At 36.1% G+C, this 20,769-nt stretch overlaps 1 protein-coding gene across 3 annotated transcripts; it reads left to right on the forward strand.

The window, feature by feature from the left end:
• Positions 1 to 1,898: 1,898 nt before the first annotated feature.
• On the forward strand, positions 1,899 to 7,623 carry LOC121811145 (DNA repair protein RAD51 homolog 2). 3 transcript variants are annotated; one of them, XR_006052512.1, is made up of 13 exons: positions 1,900 to 2,019; positions 2,235 to 2,348; positions 2,468 to 2,620; positions 2,753 to 2,856; positions 2,935 to 2,998; positions 3,838 to 3,893; positions 4,635 to 4,715; positions 4,877 to 4,927; positions 5,012 to 5,103; positions 5,543 to 5,662; positions 6,258 to 6,401; positions 6,638 to 6,743; positions 7,307 to 7,623. XR_006052512.1 is itself a non-coding variant. In XM_042211942.1 (13 exons), the coding sequence occupies exons 1-12, from the start codon at positions 1,936 to 1,938 to the stop codon at positions 6,679 to 6,681; spliced, it is 1,107 nt and encodes a 368-aa protein (XP_042067876.1). In that variant the 5' UTR covers positions 1,900 to 1,935; the 3' UTR covers positions 6,682 to 6,712; positions 7,307 to 7,623. The 3 variants fall into 3 exon arrangements, 1 of the variants encoding a protein (XP_042067876.1); XM_042211942.1 differs by having other exon boundaries at positions 6,638 to 6,712; XR_006052513.1 differs by lacking the exons at positions 6,638 to 6,743; positions 7,307 to 7,623 and adding an exon at positions 5,935 to 6,144 and having other exon boundaries at positions 1,899 to 2,019; positions 6,258 to 6,398.
• Positions 7,624 to 20,769: the final 13,146 nt, after the last annotated feature.

Here is a 20,769-nt window from a genome sequence, read left to right on the forward strand (position 1 = left end):
GTTCGTCTGAAACGAACTGCAATAAGCCAACGATTGTGAAGTCCAAGCTTCTAAAGAGGATACAAGACCACAATTCGGCTTAAAAATCAAGCACTTCGTCTGAAACGAACTGCAACGAAAGTCCGATTCTCGCGATAAAACTTGCCTGAATTAGGACAAGGGAAAGTCCGATCCACGCGATAAAACTCGCCGAATTAGGACAAGGGAAAGTCCGATCCACGCGATAAAACTCGCCGAATTAGGACAAGGGAAAGTCCGATCCCCAAATTAGGACAACGGAAAGTCCGATCCGAGCGATAAAACTCGCCAAATTAGGACAACAAGCTTAGTCCGGTCAAAGATGTTTATTTCATCAGACCAAAGACGAGTCCAGTCAAAGATGTTTATTTCATCAGACCAAAGACGAGTCCGGTCAAAGAAGAGTTCACTTCATAAGACCGAGGACAAACATCAACTTACCCCGTACCTTTATTCAGAATGCCGAACTAATTCACTTCGCTTTCCGGGGGGGGTAGTGATGGAGTACGTACTAAACAAGCCCAACAGCAGTAAAGCCCAAGAAAGAGTATCAGTTCGGCATGACTAAAGAGTTCTGAGTATCAGTTCGGCATGACTAAAGAGTTCAGTTCGGCACAACCAAAGAGTTCGGCCCCAGCCTACAGCTCACTCTGCTCTCAGGTCGGCATCAAGCTCTACTCTCAGATCGGCAAAAGCTGCTCGGCAATAATTCAGCAGTTCGGTCTCAGTATTCGACCGAACTGGGAGATAGTGGACTCATGCAGAACCTCCACGACCTCCACTACACCCACGATCTGTTTAGTGGTGTCAAGCAGTCATTAACTCATGCAGGATAGTGGACCCATGCAAGATCGCCACGATCTCCACGACATCCACTACCTAGTAAATAGCTGCATGCCACGATCTTGGTCCTTTGTATAAATAGAACCTAGATCAGATAGATAGGGTTACATTCTCTCGATCTCTAGAGATAAAATACAAAATAGCAAGTCTGTATTGTAAGCTGTAGAAAACAGATCAAGCAATACAACTCTGCCCTCTTTTCTTCCCGTGGACGTAGATTTACCTCAGTAAATCGAACCACGTAAATTCATTGTGTCGTGATCTGCATCTTCCTGCATTCACTAACATCAGAAATTCGCCGATCCATCAATACAGTATACTAATTCATACTCGACATTTTTTTGTTTTTAAGTAGTATTCAAATGTCGGTGGAATCGAACTAATAACCATACACATCGAATAATCGATATTGGGTGGGTTAGCTGGGAAGCTCAAATAGATGTTGGTAATATTTATGATTAGAGTGGACTAAAAAATATCTCTTGACTATGAGTTTATCTTGTTCATAGTCTATGGAATTTGAAAATATCGATAGACATCCATGGATTAGGGATTTATCTCAAATTTGATCCTTTTGTCATTTTTTATACGAAAATACTCTTTTGAGCATTTGGGTAATTTGGTCTTTTTACACTTTTTAAAGTATTTGAATTTATTAATCTTACTAAATGATAAGTACTACAATATTTATAATATTTAAATGAAATGTATTCAACATAAAAAGTTTATTATATAAAAGGAAAAGAGAAGTGGCAGTGATGCGTTTCATTTGCAATAAGTTGCGTTTTAACCACAGCACCAAATGCTGTGATTTTCAGCCCAGTAGTAGAGGATCTCATCCCATTTTTTGAGAAAAGAGCATTTTTTATATGTAAAAAATTGGGGAATAGAGTTCCATCGCTTGGTTATCAGTATCACTTATCAGGGCCGAATGGAACAGTGGTTGGGCTTCGAGCAGATGTTAAATGTCGGCCCATGGGCCCATTCCTTTGGAGGGAAGGGAAACGGAATCAGAAAAAAGGAGTATATATTAAACCGGAAACAAATTTCCCGATCCAGAGAGCTTCTTCGGAAATGGCGAACAAGCTAATCAGCGAGATGGGGCTCCCCAAATCGATAGCTAACGTATTTTCTGCTCGGAATATCCTCACCGCCAAGGTATTGCTTTGTATCTACTACCTCAACCATTTTTCGTCTCAGAGTTTGCGCCCCGTCCCCGGCTACAATTGAGTCGAATCGAGTTTGCTATATTTTTCTATATGTTATACAATTGCTAATCGAGTGGCTCTTCACTGTTTTTAATGCATTTATACTAGTATTAGACACTTGATAGCCGAATTCAAATGAGATTGTTCTTAATTTGTTTTCTGTAGGATGCATTGTCACTGAGTGAGTTTGAGTTAATGGAGTTGATGGATGTTGGATTGGAAGAGGTTATGGCTGCAGTAGGACACATTAGTGAAATTTCATGTCCACCTTATCAAACTGTAAGTTTATGGCTGAAAGTATAGGATTTTGGTTTCTATAATTTGTTCGGGCAGCTTATGATTTGCTCGGGAAATGTGATGCATATACTTTTGATGATTGTTTGGGACTACGAGATTAGGCTTTGTCGTTGCTGGAGCAGCGAAACCACAATGAGTACCTAGCAGGTCATCTCCCCACTGGATTGAAAGGTCTTGATGCAGCTCTGTGTGGTGGAATACCATTTGGCGTTGTGACTGAGCTTGTTGGTCCTGCAGGGATAGGGAAAACACAAGTAAGTTTTGAAATGAATGTGATGATTCCGTGTGGAGATCATACTTAGATCGCTCATTCCGGTATGCTAATATTTCTGTCAAGCTGTCTTGGTCTTCAATTGTTGTGCTGATATTGCCTTATCTTCTTGCAGTTCTGCCTGAAGCTTGCTTTGCTTGCATCATTGCCTACTTCTCATGGAGGATTAGGTGGCCGAGTAATATATATTGATGTGGAATCCAAATTTAGTTCAAGAAGGTATGCTTTGAACCTCATGCTAATTGCTAAATCACCACATATTGGCTGAATTTCACTTGTTGCCGCACCTATCTTCAGGATTATAGAAATGGGGCTCAGTAGTTTCCCAGAAATATTTAACATGGAAGGCATGGCTCAACAGGTATGCAATTCCCAATGAGTTGTGCTTTGTGTCATTGGTTGTTCAAATTTGTGATGTTTTTGATATATCTGAGATATATCATGAATCTTAACCACATAATTTTGGTTCTTTGTATAAGAAAACAAGGCTGGCAAAGAGATGGTATGGATTTATACATCTGATATGCAGTCTTAGTTAGTTACACTCAACTCTCAAGGCTCGTGATATAAGACTTACAGAAATGTTAGGTTTTTGCAGTGATTGAACAAGTAACACAAAAACAGAATAGTGCTGTGGTATTGCATCATCATAAAAACACATTTCCTTCGAATGTGTATCATGCTTTCTGAATTACCATACAATTCTTTTTTCACTTCATTCACGCACAAGATAAAGTAAAAATATTGTTTGGTTTTTCTCCACCCTTTTTTGTTTGATTGATTTATCTCGTTCTCTTTTTTCCCCATTCAAATAGTTGTAAGAGCCAAAGGGATAGTATAAAATATGGACCTCGTATGATAAGAAATATGTTAGAGTAATAAAAAAATTGCCTTAGGGAGAGAGTGCTACTGTTATATATTATAATGATATTCTGCTGGTGCCGAGTGTCTCTTTATGCCAAATTTCTATTTTTTCTCTGACTGCAAAGATCTTGCATGACAATTAAGAAAAACATTAGTATTACAGTTTTCATGAATTTGTTATACTCAGTAAGATTTTAGCTTCCATGCATTTATGTACTTGATTTTACCGATAAACTTCATGGAACGGGGAGTTATGTTTTTCTCTTGAGTGTAAGGATTCTGGCTGTTGCTTGAGTCTATCTATCAATTACCGTCGATAAGACTTTTATATGGCAGATGGCTGGAAGAATTCTGGTTCTGCAGCCAGAATCATTATCTGAATTCACCGAAAGGTACAAAAGATCCGTCTATTTGTTAATATCATCTGTACTCTATATTAACTTTATTCACATGGTCTGTGAGAACTAGAATTTTCTGAAACACGGATATAAATAAGTAAAAAGTTCATATAATTAATATATGACTTTGCCTGAGTGTCCGACTTATTTTATTTTGACACTAATCTATTTACTTTTTTTTGGTATTTCTGTCATTCAGTGCAATGCAATGTAATACTTTATCCAAGAAACACTTCAAATTGCCAATGTCCAGAATGGCTATTCTGAAGGATTATTAAAACTTGTAACTTTATCTTAATCTAAAATTATACTTCATGTGCATATTCATGAATGTCATTTAAATCTATGTCCTTACCTCCACTGAGGCTGAGTATATATGTCGTTTTCTAGTATGCTCTGAAACTTCTTTGTACCTCAGTATCCACATTTCACTCTGTAGTTAGTTATTTTAATATTCTGCTACGGGCCAGATAGCATTCTCAGACTTATTCTTCTTGAGGCATCAGAAATTATTTAAATTGCTTATTGGCAAATTTGTTGCCAGTGATCAAATTAAAGTTGTGATTAAGTAGACCTAGATTTGTATGTGGTCTTAGATGCTCTCAGTTATTTAAACCTTTGTTCTCACTTGTGTTTCTCTCGATTTGACTTAAAATGACTCTCAATTTGACTTAAAATGATGATTTACCTGCTTCGAAACTAACGTTTTATTGTACTTTTGTCTTTTGTTGACAGCTTGCAGAAAATAAAGGTTTCTCTCCTCCAGCATGATGTAAAGCTGCTTATCATTGACAGCATGACAGCCCTTGCTTCTGGGTGATTACTCTTGCTAGGTTATGGGTATTTTTCTTTTAGTTTTCAGCGAACTAAGAGGTTTTTGGTTAGACTCTATGCATCACATCATGATTGTGTTGTTAGAAATAAAAATAAAAATCTCATGATTCACTTATCTTTTAAATCATTTTCCTTTTTTGCAGGGAATATGGCCAGGGACCCCCTAAACTAGGTTGGCACATCTCTTTTATCAAGTAGGACTTCTTATATGTGAATTTGATTTAATTTTAAATATTTTCTCCATATCGGTACACCACCTTATATTTTTTCATATGCAGATCCTTAGCAGAATGTTGTCGGATTCCTGTGGTGGTGACCAATCAAGTAAGATCTCAAGTTCGTGATGAAGCCTCCCGATATGTATTCCAAGGTACTAATTTGTGATCTGTAAGCTTCACCTATTATTGGATTCCTTTCATAATCATTATGTTGAAATGCTTTATGAATGAGTTGAGAAATCATTTGATAACTCAGAATAAGTGGATATGTTCATATGAGGGAGCACCACAGTTTCACCAAGTGAGTTCACAGTTTGGTTCAATTTATATTCGTAGATAATATGTGTAGGTTTCATTTTATCTATAATGGAAACTAAGGGGTTTTCTAAAGTAACAGATTGAAATTAAATTAAGCTTTGGGAGTACTTGAATTGTTTTGCAATAATAATTCCAGTAAGCAAATACCTTTTCAAACTGAAACACAGAAGTGGAGGTAAATGAAACGAAAAATAGTCTAATCCTATAAACAATGTATTGTATAGTTCTTTGTTCCTTCTCTTCTTTATAATGAATATTGGTATCCTGGTGCAGGGCACGACAGAGCCGACACTTTAGAAGACACTTCAAAAGTTGAATATCACCTTGTTGCTGCTCTGGGAATTCACTGGGCTCATGCAGTTAGCATACGTTTAGTTCTAGAATCTAGATCAGGTATGTTTCATCCTTTTGCTAAAACCAGATAACATACATCTCAGTATATGATAGTTATTTGGAATCTGGAAATAATGTTTCTCAAAAAGAAGGTGGACTCTATGATAGGGTAGTTCACGGTCAATCAGATGATGAAATTTCGAAGAGCCCCCTACTTTAAACAAGAAGGAAGACAATACATTAATTTGGGGAAGGAAAAAATTAGCAATGTTTAGTTCAAATTCTAATTGTGTTCTGTCTAACCACATAGTCATGGTCTATGTTTTCAGCAGTAATTTGGTCAGAAAGACCTGCTTACTTTGTGCTTCCCAACGTCTAAAGAAAACCCCCACAAATCCTGGTCTGATGTGATATCTTATCCATGCTCCAGTTTTAGATGCTTAATCCTAAGCTTCTATTCGTCCGAAAAAACTAATAGTTATAAGCGAGTGATGTGATATGCATGATGGTCTTATAAAGAGAGGATCATTGTGCTAATAAGGGTCAGTGAACTTTGTCCTGTAACCACTTCCCTCTATACAATGCAAAATGTGACTTCTGATTTTCTTTTTTCTGTGGTGAAATGGGTCATGTTTCTTTGCCTTTTTGCTTACAGGAAAAAGGCTTGTAAAGATAGCAAAATCTTCTATATCTCCATCTCTGGGGTTTTTCTTCAGAATAGATGCATCTGGGATCTCGTTTCTTAACTACGAAGGAGAGGAAATGAGTGGCCCGGAAGCAAACTCTATTCATTGCCAAGGTTGATGTGAAGTTCTTCCTCCCTGTATATTCTTGAAGTTGGGGGACACTATTAAAATAAACAAAGTGTCTGATGGGGTTCTGAATTATGTTTTTTGTGTAAATATGGTGATGGTTCAATGAACACAATATCTATTTGTTTTTACTAAGCGATGTTTATTTTCTCATTTTCTGAAGAAATCAATCAGATATGTCTACGTCACTAACCTAAGCATGGTGTTTATGTTCTGAATGCAGGCCAGAGTGGTATAATCAACTATGATCATGAAGCACTGCAATAAGAAACCTAGTATTATAGATGATAAGAGCGAGGTGCAGTCAACTATTTGGCCTCATATTGCTCGTAATTTTTTTATCTCTTAAACTCAATGATCTTTTGTTTTCTGTTTGTTTTTTTGTGTGATTGAGATAAACTTTCTTATTATGCATATTGCTATCCTTTCCACTCTCCCTTAAGTAGAAAAATGGCAAGAGCGATGAGAGGATATTACTGGATATTTCAGTGTGTGCATGATAGAGAAGATCCCAACTTGAATGTTCAAAGAACAATCAAGTTCTCCACATATACATATTAAAATGGGAAAATAAAATAAGAATAAGTGCAAGTATGAGAGCAGCTTCTTTTTGGCTGTGTGAGATTCTTAGTTTTTATTTCTATTTTTTTGAGTTTTTATGAAGCATGTGATTTGAAACAGGACTTACTCTAGGAACCTGTCACCTCCCACTCTAGGGTCCATGATGTTGCAGCTATTTCACACTTTTAACTGGAAATTTGAAGTGTTTTCGACTTTTTAATCCAAAGTTATTTGAGTTGTGAGATGCTCATAAGATGTTTGCCGTATTCCACACAAAAATGCAATGTTTGAAGCTGTTTTTTATCATTAATTGCCTCTTCATATCCAACAGGTGTTCCCATAATTGTTGCTTCTGGTCTCTCCTCATGGATATCATTATGCAAGAAGAAACCAGCCATACGATGAGGATGACTTTATGCTGGAGTGCATGATCCGTGCATGATGCTCCTTGTGCGAAGTATTATCATTTTGATAATAGATGACTAACTCTAGAACACAGACATGTTGAAGGCAATATGACGCACATCTGACTCGTAGAAGTTTGCAAGTGTAACTTAGAATTTACATTTGTTTGACTTGCAAAATATGTGATGTAGACAAACCATTCTAATAGTATAATCTGTACTCTGAATGATTCAGATCTCTAAACACTGTTAGCATTCTGCATATTGGCTGTTTAGGTCTCGATCAAGGCCTCAAGTAAAGAGAGGTTTGACGTATTGCTAGTTATCCTTGCTGATGAGTCACTTTTGATCTCAAGGGTGAAGGTACCATATTTTCTTAAAACTAGAAGAAACTATAATACTACTACTATTTTTTTTTATAAACAACTCGCAGTTACATGTATTTTTTCACTATATGTCTACTACATCATACTATTCTTTATCAGGTAATGCGTTTAGGAGATATTGCTGTTTGCATATTAATCAACTTTTTATGCTTGTAGCACAGTAATTGTGAGACAGGAGAGATCTTTATTTAACTCGAAGTGGCATGAGTGTGAAGTGAAACTAGAATCCACTAAGCTGGTGGATCATGATATTTTTGTGTAAGCTTGCTGATTTATCCTTCCTTCTTCCAAGTGCACCACTACAGGTAATGAATTGTCCTGTTTATGACCTATTAGCATCTAAATATAATTCATTATTTTTATCTTCATATGCTGCCTAGTTTCCGCAATATTTTTTCCCATTACTTATGTTCGACTGCAATTGGTATCTATAATTGGTATCTATAATAGGTTGTTGAATATTGATCTTCCAAATGCAAAAATATGTTAAAACTTTATGCTATCTTAATTGTCACATGGTATTAGCGTTTAGTAATGAATTAGTGTTGCCTAAAGAAAGTATAAATGATGCGACATAGATGTGTACTATAGTTTGAAGAAAATAATATTCTGGGACTTAGTAATTAGTATAATGTTAGTTACGTACTTCGTTGTTAGAATCTAGGATATAGTTGATAGATCTTGTATAGAGAATTAAACCCTTTCGTGCTTGTTCAAGGCCAAAAGAGGTAATAAATGCCTCGCGATATTTACTATGTTACCGAGGTTTGTTAAACACAGCCAGAAAATTGTAAGCATGCATACATACTAGTATTATATATGATGGCTCACAACACACACTGATATGAACGTGCAACTTGTGTTGTTTAGTACACACCGAGCAACTTGTTGGCTTTTCCTATGAGCTTTTATCAATTGGAAATTGTTGATTACTGTGTATTATGGGATGTCTAAATCTGTCTTAGGATTTCTTTGGCTTTCTATAAAAGTACATGATATAAAATGCTGTAAAGGAGAACAAAGATGGATTAAATTATTAGTGGTCCATGTCTTGATTTAGGCCAATGCATCAGGCATCGATTTGTTTATACCTTATTTGACATCTTAATCTCCTCGAAATTTCGATATGTTGCCATATTTTAAGTTTCTGTGATAAAAATAATGTGCAACTGACACTTTAGGCTTTGTTTAGATGCATTATTGTTGGATACGTTTGTTTCCTAGTGGAATGTGTATCTCCTGCAGTAGCAAGTTGTGATATCTTGTTTTCATCAGATTTGGCATTTTTTAGGATCGTATGTCCTTTTAGTGATATTGCAAGATATTAGGTCCGTGAACTTTGAAAATATCATTTGAGATCCATTAACTATGAATTAATATCAATCGAAGTACTTTTTTACTATTTCCAAGTTTTTTCTGGATGAAAATACCCTCAATACCTTGAAAAGTACATATTTCTAATAAACTTGTCACATACTCATATTTTTTATAAATATCTTTACTATAGATTTTTTATGAATTTTCCAAATATAATTTGACCTTCAATATTATCGCTTAATTTTGTGACATGCAAGAAAAGTTCCTTCAACTTTTTATAGTAAAGAATTTTAAAATATTTTTGAGGTATGGACACTCATAAAAATTAATGTCACAATCAATAGACTACACTTGAATATTGATATACACTAAGGTATTGATGGTCAGTTTCAAATCTTGGAGAACATAATGGGATACGATGAGATAGAAACAAAGACATGGAACACGTTCCCTACTCTTAACGGTTTTCTGTTTTTCATAATTGTATAGAATTTTTGTATTGGTCATTCATATTTATGAATCGTTCATTAGAATCAACATTCTCTAATAAATTTGGCGGGATCAAGAAGTTATTAAAAAATTTGTTTAAAACTTTTAGTTCTTATCAATATTCAAGTATCGTCTATTGACGGTGACATTAATTTTTACGAGTATCCATACCTCAAAAATATTTAATATTCTTTAATTATAAAAGTTGAAGAAGAAACTTTTCTTGCATGTCACAAAATTAAGTGATAATATTAAAGGTCAAATTATATTTAGAAAATTAGTCAAAAATATATTTTTAAAAAAATATGAGTATGTGATGATAAGTTTGTTAAAAATATATACCATTCCAGGTATTGAGGGTATTTTCGTCCAAAAAAACTTGGAAATAATAAAAAAGTACTTCAATTGATATTAATTCATAATTGATGGACCTCAAATGATATTTTTAAAGTTCACGAACCTAAAATGATACTTTGACAAAGTTCATGAACCAAAAAATATGTTCCCTCCTTTTATTAATATTATACAGTTATACAGATGTATAATGCAATGGTAGAGAATTTAAATGAAAATTTAGTATGTTAAAGTGATATCTGAGTCAGTTTGAGGGCAAATGCTTTTGAGATCATTATGGTTAGTTTTAGATTTGTATAGTTATCATGTCATTATCTTATCATGCCATATTTGTATCGTAAATGTGCATGGGTCTAATATGCTCAGGTTTGTATTCAAATTAATTTTTTTTTATATATGACATGTTTAGATTTGATTTAATGGGTTTGAGTTTTTATCAAATCGATCAGATAACAGCTCAGCTTGGATGATTTAATAGATGTTAATCACAAGAACATCAAATGAATACGGTGCTTGATCACCTCATGACATGAAAAATTGTATGGTATCAATGGAGATAAGATATAGATAGTGTAGTTTCCATGAATGGCGAAGCACCATCCACGTCTCCTAGCCTAGGCCAGGTCTATACCTCGTACTTACCCCCACCCATCTACCGGACTAAAAAAGAAGAAATTAAGATTGCTTCATTGGGTTGTACTTTCCTTAAAAATGCATTTTTTTCAAACCTAATAGGGTGGTGCCGAAACGTGGATTTTTTGCATTATTGATGGATAATGACTTCTCATCCAACCTCCATTATAATAGGTCTTTGGCTCCACAAAATATATTGCGATACCTATTTTGTATTTATAGATACATTATTAAGTTATAGGAGTAGTATTTTATTTATAATTATGGTAGTATATTAGAATTAGTTATTCGGATGTAAGCACGTACATTGTATATACAATGAATTATAATGAAATATCATTTTGTGACAAAAGAATGATGTTAAATTAATTAGTGCAAATACAATGATGTCTACAGTCGGTACAAACTATGGAGTTGTACAAAAGTTGACGATTTATATTTTCTTGTGCTTGTAATTTCAATAGCAATGGCATCTACTTGCGTTATCTAAAAATAATAAACCAAGCTCCAAAAAAAACATCAAGATATTTGGGAACAAATGAATAAGCAAAACTTAAACAATTACAGAATATATAGGAACAAATTTAGTTCCTATGAATTTCCTTTCCTTTTGGACAAGTAATTAAACATTAACAAAAATGAAGGAAATTGTAAGAGTGATCTTAGTTAATTGGTGAAAAATCAAGTGCGTTGGATGCTGGCAATTAATCTGAACCGTAGATGTGGGGAAATATAGTGGAGTACAGGTGGCAGGTGAAGACTGGTTGGGGGAAATCGGCAAAAGATACGGTAGTTGTGTAGGGCAATCAAAGGTGGGCTGAAATGCATGTGTTGCCAGATTTGGAAAGTAAGATTAGATAGAAAAAGATGTTTAGGTTGGAGATTTACCTTATCTGGAAGGCATTTTATTCACATAGGTCTATGCACTTTTTTTCATAATCATTTTCTTTAAACAAGGATTGGGCTTATTTATCTTTATTCTTTGTAAAGAGTTTTGAATTAATATTTGAGGGAACTATTCTTTGACCTTTAACTTTATGCAACTTTCATCTAGTCAAAATAACATAAATTATGATGTTCCCCTAGAAATTATAATTCCTCCGTTTTTTAAAAATTAAAATCATTTTCTTTTTGGTTCATTCTAGAAAAATGGAAATGTCAAATGTTCTATTTTAGGAAACCTTTTTTTCTCTCTAATGATGTGGGACTCATTCTCCACTAACAATACTTCAATCACTTTTCATTTCCATCTCTTCTACTTTATTAATTGTGCATTAAAACATGTGTCGTTTCAAAATTTTCTATTTTAAAGGACGGAGGGAGTAATATTATAGTGAAAATAGTCAAGGACCATACGCGTCAAAATGATTTGTTGTATCGAAAACTAACAGAGGGGTGAGGCGCGACGTCGGAAGTTATCGGAGGGCATCTATGGAAAATTTACGTGCGGGTCCATGGTAGTGGGTCGCCGGGGAGGGGCGGTCGCCCCCTCCTGCCCCTCCCTGGATCCGCCACTGTTTGTTGGTGTTTTTCATATGTTCAAGAGGACAAATTTAATTAGTTGGTCATGACTTAGCTTCTTTTGCTAATATTTGTAAGTGCGAGTATACATGGATGTCTTATTTTCCTCTTTGGATGCAAAATCTAGTGTTGAATGATAAATGAATAATAATTGGCAATGTGATGTGTTTTTTTTAATAACTGCGTTAATATGACCATTGTAAATCACCGGTATTCCTTTCGACTGTCTGTGGACGAGAGACCAATGCACGAATCTCAAACAAAAAGAGCATTGTTACATTCGCCTAATCTTCTTTTGTATGCTGTCTTTCTCATGAATTCGAATATCATTCAAAATATATGTTCAAACTCTCTCGTGTGTAACGTGTGGTGCAATATATGATTATACAACTCTTTTCTTTTTGTGATTGCAATTACGTGTCTCCCCTTTTGTACATATTCATGCGTTTAGAGATTAAACAATTACTATAAAAATACTTATATGGGGTGTTCGGTTTGCAAGATTGTATCCGGGAGTAAATTTGTAGTGTGTTTGGTTCATGAGATTCAATTTCACAACTCAATCCTAGATGGATAATCATGGAATAATTAATCTTAGCTAACCTCCCTATGACTAAAATAATCTCACAACTCAATCATATATTATATCTTGACAATCGGACACCACCATAATGTCTAAATCTCGAGTTCAATTAAATTTCGAAACAAATAAGAAGGCTTAGGAACCAATCTCACACATCTTAGACATGTGGTGGGGCCCTCAAAAAAAGTGCAGAATAAAATCGGATGATCTATAAAATCCCAATTCGCATGTTCTAGGAATCATTCAATAAATAGTCACATTATTATGTAAAATAATTAAATCAGATTATATTGTGTGTGTATGGACACGATAAGGATAACAAGAACTAAAAGATAATTGGGATTGAGTTGAAGACTAGGATGGTTGGGATTAAATGTTACGCCAGAATAATTGATCATTAATTAGTCACAATTATTGGTGAGTATAATATACTAAACTTTATAAAATGAGCACAAGATTTTATTGGTCATGAAATCCGAGGAGTCAAGATATGCGACTCTGGCAACGTGGACAGCTCAAGTCCGAGGATTTTTAATTTAAAATAATACTAATACTTTTTCTATAATAATTATACGATTGCAGACAGAGAGAGATCTTAGGTTTGAAATTAAACTCGTGCTTAATTAATTTACCCAATCCCAGAAAAAAGCATATGGGCCCACCAGTAGCATCTACACTATCCCGTAATTATTAGTTTAGTTAGGGGACATGTTATTTCATATGTATAAGTATAAGTAGGTTGTCGGCTGCATTATTTCATACTCCTACATTAAAATACAAAATAGATCTAAAATGATATATGTTGATTTAGTGATAGTGTGGCTAATGCTTTAAGATTAAAGATTTCAGATTTGGATTCATCTTAATGTGATATTTTCAGATTATTTTTTAATAATAGGAAATTAAATTTTTGATTTGAAATCTTAAATTATTAAAATAAAATAATGAAGTAGTATTTGAGTATTAGTTACGTTAAAGTTATCAATTTATGTATATCTATTTTAAAAGTTTTATTTTGATATTGTTAAAGACATCTAAATTAGAGTTATTGATCCAAAATAATCTACAAAGTATATGTAGTATACCTGTATTTATGTCTCCACCCGTAATGACGCGGACAATCTATATATATTAAACTCTGCCCAATAATTGAAGACCAATCCCAAAGAGGAAACTCCCAATTATTCTAGATTTTTATTTAAGTAGTGATAAATGTGTATAAATTATGCGTATATAATTGGATTTTTAGGTATTTTAGTTAAAATTAATTCATGGATATTAATTAATTCAATATAAATTAATGGAGTATATTACACACTAACCTTCTACAACAAATTTTAAAAAGATGAACTTCTCAAATTAAATGTGTACAAATTTAAGAAAAGGTTAACCTTCTTATTAGATATTGTATACTACTATTATTTTCAATCAAACTCAAAATTATACTATGTCAATTTGTCCCAAGTCTTTCATATCATCTTTTTTTATTACTATAAAATAATATAATTATTAATAAACTTATTGACTATATTATATACTACTCCTTATAACAAAGATACAAGTAGAAACTTCGTATACATGAAGTAAGCTATGTTGCTTCACCAAAAAATAAAACCATATTAAGTTCACCAAATAGACAAATGGTTTAAGCATGTTAACACTAATAGCCATGAATTACTATATGTTTACATATAAAATTATTGTATTGGAGTACAATTACTAGACCACGTCATATAGTCATAACTCATAAACTTAAAATTGTTCATGCCAGCTGTTTCAGATTAAGAAGTAATCAACTAAAAAAGAACTAATTGCATCAGAATTAAGTAGGCCCGATAATTTAATTAGCGACAATAGTTAGCTTTTATCATATCAAACTCAAACAACGGACCGGCAGCAATGATGCATATTAATATTTTAATTTAATCCAACCACTTTATCATTATAATTAGCACTTAATCTTTATGGTAGTCCGGACAGTTTTTTATAGTACTAATTTGTACATTAATAGTAGGTTTATAGTCGAATGCCAAAAATCATTACGTGATTTTGCCCTTTTTATACGTAATTTGTACAATGGTTTACCTAATTAAAGTTCATTCACGAATATGAATTAAAAAAAAAGTTATATTGGGCGAAAACTTGAAATTCGAGAGCTAAACAGTTTTGGTGGAAAAAAAATGGGAAACGACCAAAACCAAAAGTTAAAAAAAAAAAAAAAGTTTCAGTTAATAGATGTTTTTTAATTTTCTTATAGAATCTTTCATTTACTTTTCTGTGCACAAGAATTCATAGTATTAATTTGTAATAAGTATTTAAGATCATTAGTTCTATAAAAGGAATAAAAGTTATTAATAATCTGATAAGTAGACAGTTGAAATTAATCAATTGCCTTAATATAAAGTTACAAGACTGACATATTTTGCTTGAGTGGTAGTAATTCGTGCTCAAAGCCTAACGATTAAAAAACTGTGGTCCACTAAAGAAAAAATCATCAGATTTTTATGTTAATTAAGATAATCTATATTTACAACCAACATTTATAAAATAGTTTCGCATCTAAAAAATAAAATAGTAAATTGTGAATGTATAAGCTGAATATTGCGCAAGATGGAGATTTTGCATGCATGAGTGACATATTATAATTTACTTAGTTATATTTTACTTGAAGGTAATTTTATATTATGTGCAATAGAAGCTCCTATAGTCTAAGACTCTTAAGAAATTGAGACCTTGTGAAGTTTTAACGTTGGGTGTGAGATTCCCAAGATTCATAAATCTATATGAAAATAAATAGACATGTGGCAACATTGTTTTCTAGTCACTTCTATGAAACTTTTTATTTAATAAAGAATTAATTAAAAAAGTGTGAATATGCCAGGTCTCCTCTGTCTCCTATTTTATAATTCAAAAATTGCATATTTACAAGTTTCCTGTGTACGAATTCAAAAGATCACCAACATCATCTATTTGACAATAATTATGAGTATAAATCGTCCAAATTTTGAATTGAGAACCCTTAAATTAAGTTTATCCTAATTCCTAAGCATATGAATGACTGCAAATTCTTGGAAATCATCCAAATAAATTTGAAATAATAATATAGTTAAATCTATGGGACATGACATTTGATCAAACCTAGTTTTAGGTTTTAGCTTTATCACCAGTAGTACCAGTTTTGGGTTTTAGCTCACATTTATATAATCAGTGTTAATCGAAATTTAATGTTTTTTAATGTTAAAACATAACAGGACACGGGAAAATAGAATGGAACAAGATGTCACCTACTCTTTAAAAAATAAAAATAAAAATAAAAACGCAAAGTTATGTCACGTTGAATGAATATAGGAAACCTTTTCTCTCATTTCCGAAACTAAAATTAGGAAAGATTGTTTTATGTTTGTTTCCGTATAAAATAAATTTATTGCAAGGCCAAAATTGGAAAACTAACGCTGCAAATTGAAATTCCTATTTAAGGATATGGAAAATATTTCTGTACTATTCTATCCATTATTCCTTTTTTCATTCCAATAGATATATCCTTTTCTATATGTAAATTTCATTTAAATATTTTGGCCCTCCGCAATGGTAAAAGTAACAAAATTAACAAAAATAACAAGGGCCACCAAATGTGGCCCTCTAAAAAAAATTAATTTATTTGTTTTTTGTAATGTTATTTTTTAATTTAATTATATTAAATTTTAGTAGACTAATAATTTGGGAAATAAACATAATTTAATAAAGTTACGAATTAGACATAAATTTTCGTCGTACTTTTGATAGTGGAAAATTCTACAACGAAAATTTTTAAAAAACACAACATAAAAAGATAAAAAACGCCACCGCTACCTACTCGGTGACGTCATCGGAATCCGGCACATCTTCTTCACCTCCTCCACCGCCGCCGACACCGGCCCCACTGGCGCTAGCTTCGCCCGTCTCCGACCGAACGGAGAAGCCCAACTTCGACCTCAATCTAAGAATGAGGTCGTAGTACGTCATCTTGGTGATAGGGCCCGTCGACTTCTCGTACAAGGACAAGTTATCCGCAAGTTGCTTCATCATCTGCACCTCCAGTGTTTGAGTCAACGCCGCGGTCGGTGAAGGGCGCGGTGCCGCCGCGGTCGGTGAAGGGCGCGGTGCCGCCGCGCTCGCCCGAGAGACTTGGGAAGCGGTTCTAGCTTCCCGGATGGCGGCTTGTTGGCCCTGCGGGCGCTGGCGCCTCGACATTGTCGAGGGCGGCTCATCCCTCACATCGTCATTCAGGTCGAATGCACGTGAGTCGCTACCACTGCTGTAGGTGCCGTCGGCCCCGATTTTTGTCCGCTTCCCAGTAGGACCGGTCTCATCATCGCAGATCGCCTTGAATTGAGGGGAGTCTCAGAGAAGCATGTATTCATTCCAGTAGGTGAACTTGGGCCAACGTTCAGTATTAAATAACTGATACGATAACGCTCGTACGTCGGCTTCGCTGCGGCCGCTTTCGGCATTCTGGAGCTGTTTCTCGTAAATGCTCCTGAGCCTCTTCACAGCTCTACTGATCCGGCCAAACTTCTTCCGGATCTGGCCTTCATCACGTCTGGCACTGCCGTCTGGTTTGAAGCCATTGTACACCGTCAGGACGCGCCTCCAGAAGCAAAGTCGGTCTGATCCGTGTCGATGACCGGATTCGTCGTGACCGCCTCCCAAGCCCGCGCAACAGCGAGGGATTCGTCGTCGTTGTACTTCTCGCCCCGCCGATCACCACCGTCTCGGCCACCGCCGGTTTCCAGCTCTCCGTCTCCGCCTCGCCCGCCCCCGGTGGGCCCCTGCTCTCTGCCGCCTCGCCTCCCACCGCCGCCGCCTCGCCTCCCACCGCCATCATCGCCGCCTCGCCCCCAACCACCGCCGGTTCGGCGATCCCCGGTGGGGGCCTCCATCTCCACACTACCGGATGTCGGGGTCTCCGGTGTACCCATCAACTGTTCCCATGTGAATCTATCAGATTCAGACAGAGGAGACTAGGAGTATTGGAATTGGGAGGATTGGAATTGGGAGGATTGGAAGTGCTGGGACGGGTTGCTGATCGCGTCCATATTCGGTCGGTAGTCACCGAACCCCGATGGTTAGCGAACCAAGTTCCTCTGCTGGGATGGCTGGACCCGAAATTGGGGCGATTGCGGACTCCACATCTGATTGGGGAAGTTGCCGTATCCCGAGTCTCCATACCCCGGGGAATTACCATCTCCACCTTGCATTTTTTGTAGGGTTTGGAAGTGTAAAATGAAGGGATTGGAAGTGTAGAAATAAGTGAAAAAAATGGAAATAGAAGTGCATATTTATAAAAAAAAATTGAAATTAAAAAAATATATTTACGCGGCCCGCTGCAATGGAGGGCCGCGGCTCGCCCTCGGCTCTCGGCCCTGCGCCCCGGCCGCGGCTCCCCCATTGTGGACACTCTTAATGTGCTTCAAAAATATTATTCATCTTCGAGACTTTACAAGTAATTATTATACACCTATATATTACTGCTTTTGATTAGAATTACAGTAATTAAATTTATAAATACTACTCCTTCAGTCCACGAATAGAAACCTCATTTTCAATATTAGTCTATTCGCGAATAGAAGTCAGTTCAATTTTACTATAAATGGTAATTGAGTCTATGTTTCACTAATTTATCTTACTCATATTTCATTTAAAACTAATTTAGTGCATACGAACAAGACTTTTATTTTACTAAAAAAATTTGCCTACCTTTTTAAATAATATTGCTTGAATTCGTGCCTGTTGGAAAAGAAGACCACATTAATATGCCGCCCACATTCATTATGGAGAGTTCCTAAGTAGTGTAGAGTTCCTAAGTGTTGTAGAGTTCCAATCCCATTTATTGATGTACTAGAACTTTCTCATTCACCTTATAAATACTAGGGTAATGAACATTTGGAGAGTACAACAAAAAATAAACATTGGAATATTTCTCTATACACTTTATCCTTTCAAATGTCTAACCAATCTTTCTCTACCTCTCTCGATTACCATCTTTAAGATGGTATCAGAGTAGGAAACTAAAAAACAACCTCCAATGGAGGTCAGCCAAATACACACTCTCAAATTATTGATCGAGACAATCGCAAATCTAATTGATTTGTACAAATCCAACATAAACCAAAGCCAAAATTCCTACCCGCCGAAGAATCTCGGCGTAGGGTCCAAGCGCACAGCAGCAACAACGACTCAGGCAAACAACCGAAGGAGAAACATATCCCTGCCTCCTAACGGAAACCATATCGAATCTGCCCACAAGGACAGACTTCCTAAACCGAAGAAGACGTACGCCGATGCCCTTGTTGATGGCGGAAAAAGGGTATGCGGTGGTTTGACGCCAGTGGTGGTAGCAGCCCCAGTCACCGACACCGGAGAGAACAAAGAGGGATGGATGACTGCTATAATAGGCGACCACTCTGTAGCTCCACCCGTCACAGAAAGCAGCGTCGGCGGAAGCAGCAACACCGGTCGGCAACAGCATCCGTCAAATTCTGAAGTAGCGGCGGCGGCGACTGAAGGAGCGACGGCGGAGGCTGCTGAAGGAGCTGCGTCGGAGGCTGCTGAAAGAGCTGCAGCGGCGGAAGCTGTGCAGCGGAGAAGAAGAAAGAAACGGAGGATGTGCTGGATTTTGGCAGGCGGTGAGGACCGAACAACCGCCACCGACGAGATGGCAGGAAGAGATTCTGAAATTGCAAAGGGGGAAATGGCTGAGAAGGAGGGGCTGAAAATGGGGTGTTCTAAAGTCTCTACCTCCATTTTGCAAATAAGCCCCTCAAATTTGAGAAAATCCCAAAATAAACCTCACCCCAAAGATCCCTACCAAAATCCCCCCAAGTCAATTATGATATTACCAAATTCCCCCCAGTTGACCAAAAAATTGCAGAAAAAACCCCCTTTTGTCCGAATTTCCGAGAATACACCCCGAACTTTCGACAAAAATGAAAATACACCCCGATATTTTGAATTTCAACCTTCCATTACTTGTACAAACAAATTCCAAGCTTTAGCGTACTCATCTTCCTCAAACATAGGACCTAAAGACTACCATTGGATTTTTGACTGTGGGGCAACCGATACCATGTCCTTTGATGCATCGGACTTCCTCGATATTTCTCAATCCGCAAAAACATTTGTCCAAACGGCCAGTGGGGAATTAGCTCATGTTGAAGGGGCGGGAACTATATCTATATCACCAACCCTTCGCCTCTCAAATTGTCTTTATGTTCCCTCTTTGTCCCACAAATTGTTGTCAGTGAGTCACGTCACGAAAGAACTTAATTGCAAACTCCTAATGCAGCCTCGTTTTTGCATGTTACAGGATATCAAGACGGGAGCGATAGTTGGGCGTGGCACTAAGCGACATGGTATGTACTACGTAGATGAGATTGCCCAACACAGTACTGCGCTGCTAACTCATGGACTGAATGAAAGACAGATATGGCTCTTACACTGTCGGTTAGGGCACCCATCTATAGGTTATCTCCGTCTACTCTTTCCTAAATTAGTTTCTTCTTCACTTGTTTTGAATTGTGAAACGTGTGTTTTGGCTAAACGTCATAGACATTCCTTCAAGTTGAACAAAACTAGAGAAAAATCTCCATTTGCTTTAGTTCACTCTGATGTTTGGGGCCCTGCTCCGGTTACCGGGGGTCAAGGATTTCGGTATTTTTTGCTATTTGTTGATGATTTTTCTCGTATGACTTGGATTTATTTTTTAAAATCAAAATCAGAAGTCTTTGAAAAATTCACTGAGTTCTATAGCCTTGTCCAAACCCAGTACAACACCAAAATCCAAGTCCTTAGATCTGATAATGGGAGAGAATATGTGAACTCTAGAATGAAAACCTTCTTCACCGAAAAAGGTCTCCTTCACCAAACGACATGTGCATACACACCTGAACAAAACGGGGTGGCTGAGCGAAAAAACCGGTATATCCTTGAGATCACCAGTGCACTTCTAATAGAATCCCACATCCCTAAATCTTTCTGGCCTGAAGCCATAGCCACATCTGTTTACCTTCTAAATCTTCTTCCCACAGGAATCCTAAACTTCAAAACCCCTTTAGAAATATTCTCTTCA

This window comes from Salvia splendens, chromosome 7 (assembly GCF_004379255.2).
Source record: "Salvia splendens isolate huo1 chromosome 7, SspV2, whole genome shotgun sequence".
NCBI lineage: Eukaryota > Viridiplantae > Streptophyta > Magnoliopsida > Lamiales > Lamiaceae > Salvia > Salvia splendens.